A 19,502-nucleotide genomic window follows, 5' to 3' on the forward strand; every position below is an offset into this window, starting at 1 on the left:
GCAGCGTAGGACACCATTCTTACATGGCTACTACCCCGGGTTTGTTTCTGATAGCGCAACCTGCGGTCGACTCGAATGGCCGATGAAATGGCCTCAACGACTGTTTTTGGTTCAGGCAGACTTAACATGAGATCTGAGACCTCATCTGACAACCCTGATAAGAAACAATCTAAAAGGGCATAGGTGTCCCACCTGGCTGAAACTGACCACCTCCTAAATTCGGCTGCGTAATCCTCGACCGGACCCTTGCCTTGACGCAAAAGCTTGAGCTTCCGTTCAGAAGTCGCAGCAAGGTCTGGGTCGTCGTAAATTACTGCCATAGCTTAAAAAAATTCATCCACTGAGGTGAGGCCTAAGTCTCCGGTGGGCAAACTGTACGCCCACGTCCATGGGCGTCCGCAGAAAATTTTCCAGGGGGGGGCAAAAAGTGGGGAGTTAAAAATTTGGGCTGGTGTTGTGTGGCGCGCGTAAAAATGGAGCTACGTCATGAAAATGGGTGTGGTCATGAACCAGAATGTGGGTGTGGTCGTGGGTGGAGACAAGTTTACATGAACTAAGCAATGGTGGGACATTAGATTAGGACAGTGGTGGCGAACCTTTTGGAGGTCGAGTGTCCAAACTGCAAAGTCACTTTACTATCACAAAGTGCCAACAGCAATTTAAACTAAATACAAACGTTTTAACTCATACATGAACATTATGGAAAATTAAGTTGAAAATAAACTGTGAAGATAAACAATTTCATCCATCGTACTCCTGAAAAAAATTATTCATTTTTTTTAGAACCTCCCAGTTTCATTTTCTGTTTTAAAAAGCAGAAAAAGTAGGTTTAATGCTATTGTCTCATATGATGATGATTCAGCTTTTTCCATAGTCTCGCAGTTAGCAATCATGTGACCCCCAACAAGACAAATTCAGCAATCATGAGGCCCCCCCCATCAAGACAAATTCAGCAATCATGAGGCCCCCAACATGACCAACTCAGCAATCATGAGGCCCCCAACTTGACAAATTCAGCAATCATGAGGCCCCCAACAAGACAAATTCAGCAATCATGAGGCCCCCAACAAGACAAATTCAGCAATCTTGAGGCCCCCAACAAATCATGAGGCCCCCAACAAGACAAAGTCAGTAACCATGAGGCCCGCAACAAGACAAATTCAGCAGTCATGAGGCACATAAATAGACAGCTTTTCACATAAATAGGCAGAATGCCCCCTTAATATGTAGACACCTCTCACCTGGCAGCAGTTCCCCAAAATACACTCAATCTGACAGCAGTGGTTCCCCAAAAATAGGTAGCCCCAGGTCTATAGGTGTCCCCAGAATAGGTGGCCAGCGGTATAGATGTCCCCAGAACTGGTAGCCAGGGGTAGAGATGTCCCCAGAACAGGTAGCCAGGGGTATATGTGCCCAGTATATGTAGGCAAGGGTATATGTCCCAGTATATGTAGGCAGGGGGTATATGTCCCAGTATATGTAGCCAGGGGGATATGTCCCAGTATATGTAGGCAGGGGTATATGTCCCAGTATATGTAGCCAGGGGTATATGTCCCAGTATATGTAGGCGGGGGTATATGTCCCAGTATATGTAGGCAGGGGTATATGTCCCAGTATATGTAGGCAAGGGGTATATGTCCCAGTATATGTAGGCAGGTGTATATGTCCCAGTATAAGTAGGCAGGGGTATATGTCCCAGTATATGTAGGCAGGGGTATATGTCCCAGTATATGTAGGCAGGGGTATATGTCCCAGACAGTATATGTAGGCAGGGGTATATGTAGGCAGGGGTATATGTCCCAGACAGTATATGTAGGCAGGGGTATATGTCCCAGACAGTATATGTAGGCAGGGGTATATGTCCCAGACAGTATATGTAGGCAGGGGTATATGTCCCAGACAGTATATGTAGGCAGGGGTATATGTCCCAGTATATGTAGGCAGGGGTATATGTCCCAGTATATGTAGGCAGGGGTATATGTCCCAGACAGTATATGTAGGCAGGGGTATATGTCCCAGACAGTATATGTAGGCAGGGGTATATGTAGGCAGGGGTATATGTCCCAGTATATGTAGGCAGGGGTATATGTCCCAGACAGTATATGTAGGCAGGGGTATATGTCCCAGACAGTATATGTAGGCAGGGGTATATGTCCCAGTATATGTAGGCAGGGGTATATGTCCCAGTATATGTAGGCAGGGGTATATGTCCCAGACAGTATATGTAGGCAGGGGTATATGTCCCAGACAGTATATGTAGGCAGGGGTATATGTAGGCAGGGGTATATGTCCCAGTATATGTAGGCAGGGGTATATGTCCCAGACAGTATATGTAGGCAGGGGTATATGTCCCAGACAGTATATGTAGGCAGGGGTATATGTCCCAGACAGTATATGTAGGCAGGGGTATATGTCCCAGTATATGTAGGCAGGGGTATATGTCCCAGTATATGTAGGCAGGGGTATATGTCCCGGTATATGTAGCCAGGGGGATATGTCCCCAGAAAAAGTGGCCATGTGTGCAGGAGGAGGGGAGCAGCGGAGAGAAGAGGGAGAGCTATGGGCACTCACCTTAGGGGGCTCTCCCTCCCTCTCTCGCTCTCCCCTCCGGAGTCCAGAATGAAGTGTGCAGCGGCTGGCAGCGGTGGGCGGAACTTACCTCCTCTCGTCGCACGCGCCGGATGGATTAGCCGCTACTCTGGCCTGATCCAGACCAGAGTGCGGCACCAGAACTTCCGGCGCAGGAGCGAGAGGAGGTAAGTTCCGCCCACCGCTGCCAGCCGCTGCACACTTCATTCCGGAGGGGACAGCGAGGGAGAGAGAGACCCCTAAGGTGAGGGAAGGGGGGGGAGACGTCCGCCCTTCCCCACTGTGCCCATAGCGCTCTCTCTCTTCTCTGCGTGTTCCCCTCCTGCTGGCTGCACGGGCACGCGGCCAGGGGGGGGCAGCGGGCGGCCAGGCTCGGGCAGATGCCCGGTTTTGCCATATGTGCGGACGCCCATGCCCACGTCTGAGAATCGCCTGATAACAAAATCTTAATAAATGTGACCCTTTGGGCCACAGTTCCAGAAGATCGGGGTCTCAACTCAAAGTAAGATAACACTCTACTTCTAAAATTTCGGAAGTCAGATCTGTGACCAGAAAATTTCTCAGGTACAGGCAAACGTATGTCAGAGCTAGGAGGGGATCGCACCTCGTCCACTGCTGTCTGGAGGGTTTGTAAAGAACCAGACAAGGCTTCAATCATAGTCTTGTGGCTACCCAGCACTTGGTTGATGTTTTCCACCGAAGTGGCAAGTGCGCCCAGACGGTCAGTGTGTGCGTCCATTTGCATTTTGGTCTGGCGTTCTGTAACGATCGGTGTAACACAGAGAGGGTCTGATTACCGGTGAACTGCAGTATCACAGAGAATACAGAATATACCCGATTATTGATGATCTGCAGTATCACCGATAATCAGATATATCTACTAACCTCTGGACACCTGAGATAACAAGTGAGTGTTAAGTGCAACAGCAATACCTTGAGTACTGCACAGAAGAATTTTCCTTCCGTTGGCCTAGACTCTCCCGGGGGAGGAGCTAGGCTGAGAGTAGGAAGGACAGAGTGTGAGTGACACCAGAGAGAGGGTGTCACTAACAGGTCTGGGAACTGTCTCCAACAGTAAGGCCAGTTCTCGAGGTTGGGCAAGCCAGGTCGTTAACACACAGACAGATAAGGTACAGATTCAGGAGACAGATACGGAATCCGATGAACAGGCAGGGTTTGACAACGGAGTATTATTATTTAGTATTTATATAGCGCCGACATGTTACGCAGCGCTGTACAGTGTATATATATATCTTGTCACTAACTGTCCCTCAAAGGAGCTCACAATCTAATCCCTACCATTGCCATATGTCTATATTATGTAGTGTAAGTACTGTAGTCTAGGGCCAATTTTTAGAGGGAGCCAATTAACTTATCTGTATGTTTTTGGAATGTGGGAGGAAACCGGAGTGCCCGGAGGAAACCCACGCAGACATGGAGAGAACATACAAACTCTTTGCAGATAGTGCCCTGGCTGGGATTCGAACCGGGGACCCAGCGCTGCAAGGCGAGAGAGCTAACCTCCACGCCACCGTGCTGCCCATATCAGAATAGCAAGGTACAGAATCAGGAGGCAAATACAGAGTCCAGGAACGAGCAGAGTTTGGCAACAGGATATCAGAAATAGCAAGGTACAGGATCAGAGTTCAGAGGAATAGTCAGGCAGGCAGAAGGTCATAACAAATAATACAATTCAATATTCCTAATGCTAAGGTGTGAGCTCCTTGATGTCAACACCTTTGGAAACTATGCTAGAACACAGAAACAGACAAGGCCTGAATGCTACCACGTAGTGATCGCAAAGCCAGACACCAGAGAAATGACCAGCACCCAGTATATATACTATAGCGCTCTCCAGCGCCACCCTTAAGTGCTGGACCAATGGAAGGTGGTAAAAATGTCAGCTGACCAGCTTGGTCAGCTGACTCTTCTCTGGCGGTCATATAAGCTCTGCCTCTCAGCGCGCGGGCAAGTCCTTCTGAACCTGTGTGGACTAGCAGTCCCAGCCACACCAGATGCATGTTTTGCAATGTATCCGCTGTTTCGGGCGCAGGGGCCGCCGCACTGCTCTCCAAGCAAGCGGCGGCTTCCCCGCATCCAACCACAGTGTCAGTAGTATTGCTATGCGCGCAATCCGCCGCGTCCAACGCGGACTCCACCTCTCTGCACGTGCGGCATGCGGCGGTTTCTTCGCGTTATGCCGCCATGTTGGACGAGGAAACAGCCGCCTCACTCTGAGCACTTGCGGAGGCTTTTCCGCGTTTCCTCACACACCTGTCTAGAGATGGCCCGAACAGTTCGCCGGCGAACTTCCGGGGTTCGCGATTGCGGAGAACCGCAAACTTTTCCGGTAGTTCGGTTCGCCCCCATAGTGCATCATGAGGGTCAACTTTGACCCTCTACATCACAGTCAGCAGGCACATTGTAGCCAATCAGGCTACACTCCCTCCAGGAGCCACTCCCCCCCCACCCCCCTTATAAAAGGCAGGCAGCGTCAGGCTTTGGACTCACTCGTGTACCTGCAATAATTAGAGAAGGGAAAGCTGCTGCAGACTCTCATAGGGAAAGCTTAGTTAGGCTCTTGTAGGCTTGTTAGCTTGCTCCTTGCCGATTCTTATTGCTAAAAAAGCACTCCTCAACAGCTCTTTTGAGAGCTAATCTTGTTCTTGTGATCTTTTTTTTTTTTTTGTGTGTGTGTCCCACTGACACTTGTGCTGCATAGAAAGCCTTGGTAATTCCTACTGTGTGTGCCACTGCCAGGCCTAGCACATTCAGTGACTACCTGTGTGTGTGACAGGTGCACATTTTAATACCCATCACTGTATAAACCTACCTACCTGTTGTTCACAGTGCACCCACCCACCTACGTGAGCGCACGCAGTGTCACTGTGCCTGTCTGGTACCTGTCTGTGTTGGACAGGTGCACATTGTAATACCTATCACTGCATATACCTACCTACCTGTTGTTCACTATGCACCCACCTGCCTACGTGAGCGCACGCAGTGTCACTGTGCCTGTCCGGTACCTGTCTGTGTGTGACAGGTGCACATTGTAATACCCATCACTGCATATACCTACCTGTTGTGTTCAGTGCACCCACCTACCTACGAGAGTGTTCGCAGTGTGATATACCACTCCGTCCATACCTGTTAACTGCACCTGTGTGACTGCAAATTGTATTAGTCAAGTCAGTGCATACCTTTCACTTCATCCCCCCCAATATGGACAAAACAAAAGGCAGAGGCAGGTCACCTGGCAGGTCTGTTAGAGGTCGCGCTGTCCTGATTTCATGCGGCCCTCTACCAAAGTACAGTGTTCAGAAGAAGGCACGTGCCATCAACCCCCAATATTGTCAGGACGTAGTTGACACAGAACACCTCATCTTTCTCAGCTTCCGCACGGAAGCGTGACATATCTTCCTCCTCTGATCTGATTATAGCACCCCACTTAACACTCAGTCGGCTGCCACCACCAAAGTGCCATCACCCCAGGGCTCAGCGGTGTGGAAATTTTTTTGTGTGTCTGCCTCAGATGAGAGCAATGCCATCTGTACTCTCTGCCACAGCAAATTGAGCCGTGGAAAGACCAAGACCCGCGTAGGGATAACTACCTTACGAAGGCACATGATTACAAAGCACAATGGTATGACCACCTGAGGAAAAGCAGTACACAAAAGCAAAGCCACACACCGCAGTGGAAGATACCAGGCCGCAATTTTTGCTCAAAAAGGCGATACCTAAACTGTACCGTGATGTTGAAAGGCAAGTGGTGACATCTCTGGCACACAGCGTTGGGTCAAGGGTCCATCTGACCACGGATGCCTGGTCTGCAAAGCACGCTCAGGCCTGCCCGAAGACTAAGTCAGTCCCCACACACAGCATCTCTGCCTGCACGCCGTGTGACTGCCTGCCCCAAGACTAAGTCAGTCCCCACACAGCATCTCTGCCCACAGGTTCGTTGACTGCCTTCTCCGCCACCACCAACAGGGTCCAGGACTCCAGGCGGATTCCTGAATTTTTAAGGCCGCTGCTAGCACCGGGACTTTTGGCGTCTATCCCACTTCGCCATGCCCCCCTCCAGGTGTTAGACCCCTTGAAACATCTTTTCCATCACTTTTGTGGCCAGCATAAATTTTTCTAGTTTTCAAAGTTCGCCTCCCCATTGAAGTCTATTGCGGTTCACGAAAGTTCGCACGAGCCGAACTTTCACGGAAGCTCGCAAACCGGAAATCGGAGGTTCGGGCCATCTCTACACCTGTGTCCAGTTTTTGGGGGAAAAGCCACTGCTGAATCTGATCCTGTAAGGCTGCAAGGATTACAGATCCGGTTTGCCTGTTCTCGTCCATGGATTCGAGTTTCAGCACTGCTTGGCATTGATGGTGCTGCAGACCAGTGTAGGAGCAGGAACATTTGCTGGGAGGCTCAGCAACGGCGGACTTGCCTTGGACAGAACAGGTAGCAGAGGGGAAGGAGAACAGGCCTCCCCTTCAACCCACGTGGCGGCACCGCCAGCTGAGATGCCCCAGATCTTGCACCTTCCTCAGCAGCACCATGGAGGGTGACCCAATGGGCGTTTAGATACTTTCCCTGCCCATGCCTGCTGCTCCAGCCATCCATAGTGAAGTGCACCTTGCCACCAACAGTGTGATCCATAGACTGGCCAACACACCCCACAATGTGCTGGTGAAGGGCAGGGATAACTTTTTTCCTAGCAAAATAATGGCGGCTGGGGATCCACCATTGTGGAGCAACACTGTTCATCAGTCTGCGGAAAGGGGCACAGTCCACAAACTGGTAGGGCAGCAGCTGTTGGCTTAACAGCCTTGCCAGGAGCGCATTATTTTTCACAAGAAACGGATCAGTTTCAGGGAGCATCCGCTTCCTCTGCAACATTTCTGGCACAGAGGCCTGACGCTGGAACACTGGTGGTTCAGAGGAAACCAAGAAGGGTGATGATGAGGTGCTTCCCGAGCTCTTCCAGCCTGGCATGCAAAGGGATTCGAACTAGAATGGGACTGAGCAGGTTGGATAGGGACAGGACGAGTAGAAAAAGAAGAGGAGGGGCCTGTTGCTGCTGCTTTTCCTCTACCCATCTTATTGTAATTCTTTACATATTTGAACTCCCGTCTGTGGTGGTTGCGCAGATGGCTTATCAGCACTCAAGTGCCGAACCCGGTGCCTGATTTGCATCTGCTCACCGATTTACGGCACACAGAACAGACTGCCCTGGATTCATCCTCTTCCAGAACAGTAAAATAATTCCATGCAGGGGACGTGCGTGCACGTGGAGCAGTGGTGCGAGTGGTGCGACCTGTTCCAGCACGTCGATGCTCAGCATTGGACTGGTGGGTACTGACAGACGGGAAAGCACTTGCAGGCTGCTGCCAACCGTCTGCTCTGTTTCTCCATGCTGCTCATGCCTGCTAGTGCCTAACCCACGAGATGGCAACCACGGTGGATCAGCCGCCTCATCATCCAAAACGTCATCCAGCTCAACCAAATCACTGGAACCCATAAGTGACTCTTCTGGACCCTCCACCTGGCCACGAAACACCTCTGTAGTTGACTGGTGGTGATGTACATTGGTGGTGACACAAGCTCCCAGTTGTGATGGATTACTACTGGATAAAGAAAACACAGGGGCCATTTCTGTCACCACAGAACCCACCACTTCTTGGAACCTTGGTCCCATGGTCTCCTCCAATGCCTCCTCCCAACCCTTCTGCACATCTCTTTCATTGACATAGGTGTGCTTTAATTCTGGTGGAGAGCACTGGGAGGAATTAACCTCGTCAAGAGATGCAGCTGCGGTCGGGTACTGGTCATGAGGAACCTGGCCACTACTGTTGCTTCTGCCACTAGCTTCAAGTTCCTCAGACTGGGTAGAGGGTTCCTGATCTAAATAATCAACAACTCTGTTCGCCTGCTGCTCTGTCTAAATTTTCCTGCGTGCGAACAGAGGGAAGACATCTCTGACAGTGGGGAACGCTTCCTGCTGCTGCTGCCACCCTCAACCTGATCACGTACTTGATGTGATCCACCAACACCACCATCACTCCATTTTCTTTTAGGAGTGGCAGGAAATTGCTGCTGCTCTCGCTGCATTGCTTTGGGCCCAAACACCTCATTGGGGAAGGGGTATGAGCGACAGAACCAAAGTAAAATAAATAAAGAAAATAAATCAAAAACAAAATAAAGAAAACAAACAACCAAAAAAAAGAACTTGGGGGAAAAAAAAAACTTGCACTACACTCAACTAATCAATCACCACCTAACTCTCTCACTCTGTCAAACACTAAGCCTGCGGCCTGGCTCTGTCTAACCCTCTCCACACAGCAACTACTAGTACACTATACTACAATCTATCACTCTAACAATCTACTGTCACTCTCTCACAAATACACCTAGCTAGCTACTACAGATCACACTAACTGTATAATTCTCTCTCACAGTCTTTAAAAAGACTTTTGTTTTATATACAGTCTTTAAAGAGAATCTGTATTGTTAAAATCACACAAAAGTAAACATACCAGTGTGTTAGGGGACATCTCCTATTACCCTCTGTCACAATTTCGCCGCTCCCCGCCGCATTAAAAGTGGTTAAAAACTGTTTTAAAAAGTTTGTTTATAAACAAACAAAATGGCCACCAAAACAGGAAGTAGGTTGATGTACAGTATGTCCACACATAGAAAATACATCCATACACAAGCAGGCTGTATACAGCCTTCCTTTTTGAATCTCAAGAGATCATTTGTGTGTTTCTTTCCCCCTGCATCTCTCATGCACTGAAGTTTCAGGCTGCTCTTTTCTTCCTGCAAACAGCTTTGCCCTTGTCTGTAATTCCTCACTATGTGAAAGCCCAGCCAGCTCAGAGGACGATTTATCCAGCTTGTAAAAGATAAGAGAGAAGAGAGAAGCTGCTCTAATCTAAATAACACACAGGCAGTGTGCATAGAGAGGCCTGGAAGGGGGAGTTCATAGCAGAACCACAACACTGAAGAACTTGGCAGCCTTCCAGACACAGGCTGACAAGTCTGACAAGAGAGAGATAAGTTGATTTATTACAGAGACAGTGATAGTACAAAGTGCTGCAGTAAGCCAGAACACATTAGAATGGCTTTTGGAACTTGTAGGATGATAAAAAACGGGATGCAATTTTTGTTACGGAGTCTCTTTAAAAAGACTATTGTTTTATGTTGAAACAACTAATATGGGTCTGTCTCTCCTCTCTCCAACACCAGACTGAAACCCACAAGCTTTTGTAACTGTCACACCTCTCTTATATACAAAATGGGTGGGATAGCTGATGATAGGTAGCTGGTTGCTAACGTAGGATTGGTTGGTTTTTGTTAAGACTCTAATTGGTGCAGAAATTCAGTTTTTAATGCAGAAATCATCATGTTTTAAGCTTCTGTGATGGGTCTATCCCCTTCTGATCCTTCTGATTGGCTAATGCAGCTTTTACACGCTTTTGTTTAAATTCCGACGGAATTCCGCATAGAAATTCCGCTATTTCTGATTAGCGCTATAGCTTTTCCGACCGGAAACGCGGAAAACTCCATTCCGCGGAATCGGACGAGCATCCCTAGTATGCATGTATAACACGTATTTATTTGTTATATGATCTAGGGTGTATTGGTTGTTCTGCTTCATTCTTTTCTTCTGTTTACTCACAAAACATGCATTTGGTTGTTCTGCTTCATTCTTTTCTTCTGTTTACTCACAAAACATGCATTTGTTGAGTTAGTCACATCCATATTTAACACAGGTACAGGCTGAGAAAACAAGTTATTATAGAGAGGGATTTTTATAGCTATGTTTTATGTTTTCCATAACTCTCAAAGGGTTAAACTGATAAGTACAAGCCAGCTGTCAGTATGGTCATCAGTGTGCAAAAACATAGTTTGTCAAATGTACTTTCTATTATTATAAAGTTATTATTCAGTTGCTATGCAAATACTTTGCTTTAAAGTGTGCCAGAGATCATTAAATACAAAGAATTGATACTTTCCCAGACAGATGCGACTGAAGCAATTACTGGGGATGATCGCGGCTGAACGGCAGACCACAGGAGGACGGCGAGGGACTCACACGTGTTTATGGGGTTGGAGGAAGCCCCGGGTAAGTATCGATTCTTTGTATTCAATGATCTCTGGTTTACTTTAAAACTTCCTTTGGTAGTGGAGCGGACTTTCTAGTATTTCTGGTTAGTTTAACCAAAATACAGTGTTATTGCTTTACTGCGTAGATTAACACACTTTTTATGCTAGTTAACGTGTAAGGTTTTACTTACCAAAACTTTAAGGTAATCTGAAATGAGAGGTGTATGCAGGCAGTCATATTTATTTCCTTCTAAACAATACCAGTTGCCTGGCGGCCCTACTGATCATTCTGGCATCAGTAGTGTCTGAATCACGCACCCAGCATGCAGCCAATCCAGTCAGATTTTTGACAGAAACATGTGATCTGCATGATTGTTCAGGGTCTATGGCTAAAGGTATTAGAGGCAGAGAATCAACAAGATTTTGTTTAAAAGTAAATACATATATCAGCCTTCATATCCCTCTCACTTCAGGTTCCCTTTAATGTTCATAAAATAACAGGCGAGTGAGCAGATAAAGCACAAGCAGGGAGTAATTTTGCACCTGTTAAATGCTCACTTACCTATTATTTTATCCTGTATAATAATTCCCGTTCCTGCGTCCTCCTGCAGGCATGCGAGTGGGCTTTGGGCAGTGGTCGTGGACAGGCAAGGATCGTGCGCAGTTGTGCATTGAGGATGGGGGGATGGGGAGGGGGTCAGGTCTGTGCATGTGAGGTTGCGGGTGTGCACTGCAAACAGCCAGTTGTCTATTGCCCGTTGCTAAGCGGGCGGGCTTTCTTTACTAGTGTGGTATATAATTAATGAACGTTATGTTGTGAATAGTAAGACTTTACGAGTGTAAACTTATACTCAAGCAAACTAATGTGCATAAATCCATGCGTTATAGCATTACACTGCTTTGTAGAACAGCACCAAAATTACAAATATAGTATTCTGTAGTGCCATGGCCAGTTTTGCTACTCGTATGTTAAGTTGCATAGTAAAATATCTGTTCCCATTTTTTGTCACCAGGTATGATGCATCCTTGCCCCCCACACCCCCACCAGACTTTGGGATTCCACGGCTGCACATCTTTGAGGACTGGGGTGTAGTGACCTACGGAAGCTCTTCACCTGCAGAAATCAACAGGCCTTTCATCTCCTTTAAATCGGGAAAACTTGGAGGACGTGCAATATACGACATTGTACACAAAGGCAAATACACAGACTGGGTCAAGGGATGGAGAAATTTTAATGCTGGCCATGAACATCCAGACCAGAATTCTTTTACCTTTGCTCCCAATGGATTTCCTTTTATAACTGAAGCTTTATATGGACCAAAATATACTTTTTTAAATAACGTCCTTATGTTTTCCCCGTCTGTGTCTGAAAGCTGTTTTGCTCCCTGGGAAGGTCAAGTGACCGAGGACTGTCATTCTAAGTGGCTGAAATACAAGATTGGAGAAGCCGCTGATTCTCACGGAAAGGTGGTGGCAGCGATGGAAAAGAATGGAGTTTTATTTATCAGGGGCGAGAGTGTTTCAGCTTATAGTTCCAAACTGAAAATTAAAACTGTTCAGAGAAACCTTGTTTTACTCCATCCACAGTTGCTGCTACTTGTTGATCACATACACCTAGATCATAATAGCGCAGTGTCAGCAACAACTACCTTTTTCCATAATGTAGACATGCCCTTTGAGGAGACCTCTATCGATGGTGTCCATGGGGCAATACTAAGGCATAGAGAGGATATTTATAAAATGTACTGGATGGATGATACTGGCTTGAGTGAGAAAGCTGTCATTGCATCAACAAACTATCCCCAGGGCTACCCATATAATGGAACTAACTATGTGAATGTTACAACCCATCTCAGGAAACCAATCACACGATCAATTTATCTTTTCATTGGACCTTCGGTTGATGTTGAGAGCTTTAGTGTTCATGGGGACTATCAACAGGTGGATGTGTTCCTAGCAACCAGTGACCATGCCTATGCTGTCTACCTCTTCACTGGTGAAACTCCAAGTCAGTCGATCTATGCTAAAGTAGTTGCCGACAGACAGAAAATTGTGTTTGACAAGGCTTCAGTTCTTAAAAATGTTTCACCCACCGAGGTCAAGGATTATGTATCAATTGTGGATAAAAACCTCCAGCACTTCAAGCCTGTTTTCCAGGAAATGGAGAAGCAGATCTTGTCTCATGTGAAAAATACTGCCACCTTTAGAAAGACAGCTCAAAGGTTGCTTCGGTTTTCAGACAAAAGGAATACAGAAGAGGCCATTGAAAAACTATTTTCCATATCTCAGCAACAGAAGCGCCAGGGCAAGATCAAAAGAACAAAAAAAGGAGCACGAAACTACAAATTCATCAATGCTGTTCCAGACATATTTGCTCAAATAGAAGTAAATGAAAAGCAGACACGGCAGAAAGCCATGGCATTAGCTCAGAGTGAATCCCCTGTCAATGAGGAAGAAGAGATGAAAGATCTTTTAGACTTTGTAGATGAACCTTCACTAAAACAGAAGTCTAGCTCTTTCACCAGATATGGTTCACAACACATGTTGACCACACATTACTATGGGGCCACATCCATTTCTGCTTCCTATACTAGATTGTTCTTAATACTGAACATTGCAATCTTCATAGTTCTTCTAGCGTTGCAGTTGTCGCGATTTCTAAAGACTAAGAGTATGCATCGAAAAAGATGCCTTTACATCATACTGTCCATTGATTGTTGTATCTTAGTGTGGTTGTACACCTCATGTTATCAAACACAGTGTTAAATCCAGCAATGCCCCATGTAACTGTTGTAGACCTAGACAAACACCGGGGTATTATCAATCACATACTGTCGTTCTGTAGAAATGGAATATTGTAACCTCTGTTCAGCTAACTGGCTCACGGTTGTCATTTTACATAAAAGGGAAAAGCACTATAAAATATAGACGTCATAAGAATGTACAATTTCAGACTGGAAATCATTTATGGAAAAAAATATTGTGTTTTGTCTAAGTTTCTTAAATAAAAAAAATATGCAGCCGAAATGGTTTCAATCAACAACATGTATAAAGCATTATGCAACCTGTCATTAACACGGGAGGCACTAATCCTTATATAGTGACAGAAAGTCGTAGGAGGAAGAGCTGGATGTGGGTATGTGTCCTTGAAATTTGGCATCAAAAAGGGTATTTTAAAAGCTATCATCCATGTGTGCATGGGGCTAGGGGAAGGAGGTGCTTGCTTTCTAAAAGGAATGATTTGCACGCTGAGCAGCAGTATATCATGGGGGTAGCTTCCTGCTCACATAGAGCTGAATAATTGCTAATAACTTTGGTTTTAAGAAGACAAAAATGGATGTAATACAGTATTCTCTACAGAATTTTTTTTCCAGCCGGGTGGCATGAAATAGTAGCCGGGTGGCATGAAAAAGTAGCCGGGTGGGGCAATATGAGAGAATGCAGGGCTGGTGCTTCAGTGCCCAACTCTGCTTATAGCATAGGAGGAGGTGGGCCGATGACAGCCGGGTGCTCATCAAAACTAGCCAAGTGGAGCGCCCGGCTAAAAAGAGCCTGAGGAGAACACTGTAATATTGTGTAAAAATCAGACAAATATGCTTCCATTTGATTTATTTCAAAGTCATAATATGTGGATTTTTAATGATGGTTGTCAGATTGTTCTCCTACATCGAATAACCATCTGATACCTGTCTATAGCTTAAAGTGATCCTGAATTGGATTTCTTAGAGATGAACAAGGGGTTTATTCAGGGGTCGAGTGGGGCGTGGACGCGGGTGGACGACGTCCACCTGCTTATTTCAGAGGGTGGACGCCGTCCACTCTGGCATGTGTGGAGGGGAGCAGCGCAGAGAAGGAGAGCTGTGTGGACAGCGGGGAAGGGCGGACGTCTCCCCCTCGCCTTCCCTCACCTTGGGACTCCCTTTCCTGCCTCTCCCCTCAGATATTTTAAATCTTGGCGGCTAAAGTGGGTGGAGCTTACCACTGTTCTTCCAGCCGCAAGGGACACTCTGCTCTGTGCGCGGCTAGTCTGGTCTTGAGTGGCTGGAAGAACAACGGTAAGTCTCCGCCCACTTTAGCCACCGAGATTTAAAAACGCCGGAAGAGAGAGGCAGGAAGGGGAGTCCCAAGGTGAGGCAAGGGGGGGGGAGACGTCTTCCCTTCCCCGTTGTCCACACAGCTCTGCTTCTTTGCGCTGCTCCCCTCCTGCTGGGGGCACACCTGGCTACCTGGGGACATATACCCCTGCCTACATACACTGGGCACATATCCCCCTGGCTATATATACTGGGCACATATACCTCTAGCTACATATACTGGGCACATATACCTCTAGCTACATATACTGGGCACATATACCTCTAGCTACATATACTGGGCACATATACCCCTAGCTACATATACTGGGCACATATACCCCTAGCTATACATACTGGGCACATATACCTCTAGCTACATATACTGGTCACATATACCCCTAGCTACATATACTGGGGACATATCCCCCTGGCTATATATACTGGGGACATATACCTCTAGCTACATATACTGGGCACATATACCCCTAGCTACATATACTGGGCACATATCCCCCTGGCTATATATACTGGGCACATATACCTCTAGCTACATATACTGGTCACATATACCCCTAGCTACATATACTGGGGACATATACCCACTGACTACATATACTGGGGACAGCTATACACCTGGCTACATATACTGGGGACTACTACACACTGGCTACTTATGTAACATATACACCTGGCCACCTATTCTCTGGACATCTATACACCTGGCTACCTATTTTGGGGACATTTATACACCTGGCTACCTATTCTGGGGACAACTATACTCATGGCTACTTATACTGGGGACACCTGTAGACCTGGCTACCTATGCTGGGGGTACCGATTTTGGGGGAAGTGCTGTCAGATTATCTGCATTTTTGGGGAACCGCTGTTAACAAATTAAGTGTATTTTGGGGAACTGCTGCCAGATTGTTTATGTTTGGGGGACCACTGCTGCCAAATTATATGTATTTTGGGTGTTATGTGTATTTTGGGTGATCCGCTGTCAGGTTTCGTGTATTTTAGGGAACTGCTTCCAGATTATGTGTATGTTGGGGGAACTGCTACTGCCACATTGTCTATTTTGGGGGAACCACTGCCATATTATCTGTATTTTGGAGGAACTTCTACCAGATTACGTGTCTTTCTGGTGAAATGCTGTCAGATTACATCTATTTTCGGGGGATGCACTACGGCAGAGCTCAAACTTCCCTGGCAGACCTTTTACATCACTGCTAAGGTCATGTATATTTGGCCCCACCCATGACCACACCCACGTTATGCTTAACCACGCCAATTTTTGGCGCGCGGCAGAGCTTTCAAGGGTGAGTCCACTCACCTCTTTTCCTAGGACTAGACCCCTGGGTCTAATATGCAGACTTTCCACCTATTCTGTTTGTTAGGTTTGCACTGTGCAGCATAAACCATAAAGTAAGACATTTGTCATAGACTGTAGTGTGTCAGGGACAATTTGATGCAGAATTGTATAGAGTTTTCTTTTATCCACTGTTACTGTGTAATTTCTGTGTCTGGGGCCTATGCTACATCATTTATTTTTACCATATCAAACCAGGCAGGGAGAAACTGCTACAATTGTTAAAACTCTTTTGTCTGCTATTAATGTGTCTGATGTGTGCTCTGAGATTTACTCTGCTTTATCTACAACGTATTGGACCAGGAGGGATCAGCTAGTATATTATTCACTTTTTATTTTTTAATTCTGTTGTCACTGTGTCATTGCTCTGTACACTGGGGCATTTTACACTGCATATAGACCAGGCAGGATGGAACCAATGCATGTGTTTTTTACAGTTCCTCTAAGTTACTGCATCATTGCTTAATTTTTTTTTAACTGGGGCTTTATTCAACTAAATTTATCTTGATTTAAACCAGGAAGGAAGTGGAACTGACAGGTTTTTCTGAGATTTGCTTACACCACTATCATTGTTGTTGTTTTTTCTTTTTTAGTGGTTTGGGAGTTATGATAATTTTAAAAGCAACGCAAAAACTGCTCAGTGGTATTACAGCTGTTTTACCACATCCTTTCCCGTTAGAAAGAGGCACTGTAACATTGATTCAAATGGAAAAATATGCATCCTGTGAAGTTTCGACAGCCCCGGGCTGCTTTGCGCTGTTAAATAAAGCATTACATTTTTCTAGAGACTACCTACTGAAAAGACAGAGCTAGACCTACAGCGAATGTTTTGTGTCTGAATATGTGTTGCCGTCCAGATGTCGTGCCATTAAATATAATAGCAAAGCATCTGATGCACTGCACAACGCTCTGCTGCGTGCATTTTCAGTGCACAATGGATACATTGCCATTACTCTGAAAAAGGGATGGACTCTGTGGATACACTGTCACTACAAATCAGCCCTTAGTTAGTCTCTGACCTTTATTGGTCCATCTCAGGAGCCACACCTTACCTTTATTCAGTTAGAAAAGAACGGGATAGATCCTCCTAAAATTGTCATCAATGCAATTATTTGGTGCATTACCTCCAATCACCTGATGGAGGGTTAGCTAGAAACCTAAGTGTGACATCACTTCTGGAACTACAGTGGTCCATGTGGTTCAGTAGGGAATATTTTGGGTACCAGTGGCACTCTTTAATGTTTTAGTGGCTACCTATACTGGAGGATAATCTGACTACCTATACTAGAGAGTTATCTGGCTACCTACACGGGGGGGGGGGGGGGGGGGTGACCTGGCTACCTATACTGGGGGGACTTCCAATTACCTATATTGGTGGGACATCCACCTACCTATACTGGTGAGACATCCTTTCAACAGGGTGGCAGGGTCCTATATTTGTTGCTCCTCTTGTTGCCTTTTATAGTCTTAATCTGGCTCAGTTTTACATGTATGAGCTAATATATCAATTAGCTCTACTCATGAGACAATAGTTAGGAGCAGCAAAGCTCCATTTTTGTTATTCAAATTTTCTAGCCCCAACTTCTGTAAAGCTAAGTATTATCTTAGGAGTAATTTTTTGGCTCATCTCTACTCCCACATTGATGGACATAGGCCTCGATTCATAAAGCATTACCACATGCGGTAATGCTGAAAACAGTAGATTTTCCCTACCACTTAGCAATGTGTCAATTTATAAAGGCTGTTACTGTATGAAAAGCTGACATTATCGACCAGGGAGATAAATTACCGACTTGGATGTAGTTACCTCCAACACATGTCAGTAAATTGTCAGCAAATGTCAATTCATAAAGCCTTCAACAAGCCGTAAGCCTGACAATAGTTACTGACACCTCTGGTGAGGCGTTAACAATGCAAAGTGCAGGGAGCCGAAGTCTGTGTGAGTCATCTGTGCGGGAAAGTCTGTGTGAGTCATCTGTGCAGGCAGGGAAAGTCTTTGAATCGTCTGTTCGAGTCACCTGTGCAGGCAGGGAAAGTCTGTGAGTCGTCTGTGCGAGTCATCTGTGCAGGCAGGGAAAGTCTGTGAGTCGTCTGTGCGAGTCATCTGTGCAGGCAGGGAAAATCTGTGTGAGTCATCTGTGCAGGGCAAAAGAGCAATATTGCCACACTGTTCTACTCTGCCGCTCAATGGGCTGCGGTAATTTATCGACCTTCAACTGCAGCTGGGGAAATCTTTATGAACTAGCACACAGGCCGGGAAAATACCGAGTGCAGTATTTTCCCGACAAGATTTTGTTTATCGCACTGCTTTTTATAAATCAAGGCTATTGTCTCATCTCCTTGTCATGCAAAAAAAAAAAAAAAAAGCTCACTGCCCCTACCTCTCACAACAGCGTGTGGGTTTGCCAGAACTACCGTATATCCTCGAATATAAGTCAACCTCATTTATAAGTTGACTCCAATATTTGACCCTCTTAAGCTGTTTTTTTGCATTGCCTCAAGTATAAGTCTACCCAGCAAAGTTAATGGCTGCACTTGGAGACCAGGAGCGGTTAATGACTGCACTGCATAAAAGTATTGCAGCCAATAACTCATCTAAGTCACCAAGTACAGCCATTATCCAACCTCTTAGTAAGCACTGAAATCCAGTATCTTTCCCCTGCCATTTCCTTGTTTGTTGTGGCCTGCACTTTCAGACCTGTGTTTTCTGGGCATTGGTTTTATCAAGAAAGTTCACTTACCTCTGGATATATTGGTGCAAATCGGAATGTCACTAAAAGTACACACATTACTCAGTGTTGCAGCTATTGGTTATTAAAAATGTCAGTGTCTCATGGGCAACAGATGCATCTAAAACATCATATCAAATGTAAGCTATACAGTGAGTAGTGATTTTCCAAGCAAAAGGTGACGATGGGAGAGGGGTTATAAAGCCTGCTGGCTGCTGGGAATCAAACGTTGAGTGAAAAGTGGGCCCCCCACAGCCTGGGCTATGAGTCAGAAATTTAGGTCCGACTTGAGTACAAGTCAACCCCTATACTTTTATATAGTGAGTCAGGCTTAAATTCCTAGACTTATAGTCAAGTATATACGATATCTCCATTTTGTGCTGGACAGACATCATTCATATTAATACAACCAAAGCTATTTCTTTCAATACAAGTTATTATTGTCATTATGATTATTGATTTATATAGTGTCATCATTTTCTGTAGCATTATGCAAAGTAAATATAAAACATGGGTGTATAATGCAAAGATGGCAAACAACACAAATATGATAGTAACTAATATAGACAGACAGTTGTCTAATGATATAAGAGTGGTTACAAGGAACAGTCGGAAAGTCTTGCCCTTGTAAGCTTA

The 19,502-nt window shown here is 45.8% G+C and overlaps 1 protein-coding gene across 2 annotated transcripts in view; it reads left to right on the forward strand.

Annotated features, from left to right (window-relative positions):
- DSE (dermatan sulfate epimerase) overlaps positions 1-13,710 on the forward strand; it is a 92,929-nt gene extending 79,219 nt beyond the window's left edge. For both annotated transcript variants that reach the window (XM_068231334.1, XM_068231335.1), the window contains one exon: positions 11,706-13,710. In XM_068231334.1, coding sequence (XP_068087435.1) covers positions 11,706-13,458 — 1,753 coding nt within the window. In that variant the 3' untranslated portion in view covers positions 13,459-13,710. The remainder of the gene's footprint in view (positions 1-11,705) is intronic.
- Positions 13,711-19,502: the final 5,792 nt, after the last annotated feature.

The sequence above is a fragment of the Hyperolius riggenbachi genome, chromosome 4 (assembly GCF_040937935.1).
Source record: "Hyperolius riggenbachi isolate aHypRig1 chromosome 4, aHypRig1.pri, whole genome shotgun sequence".
NCBI classification, from domain to species: domain Eukaryota; kingdom Metazoa; phylum Chordata; class Amphibia; order Anura; family Hyperoliidae; genus Hyperolius; species Hyperolius riggenbachi.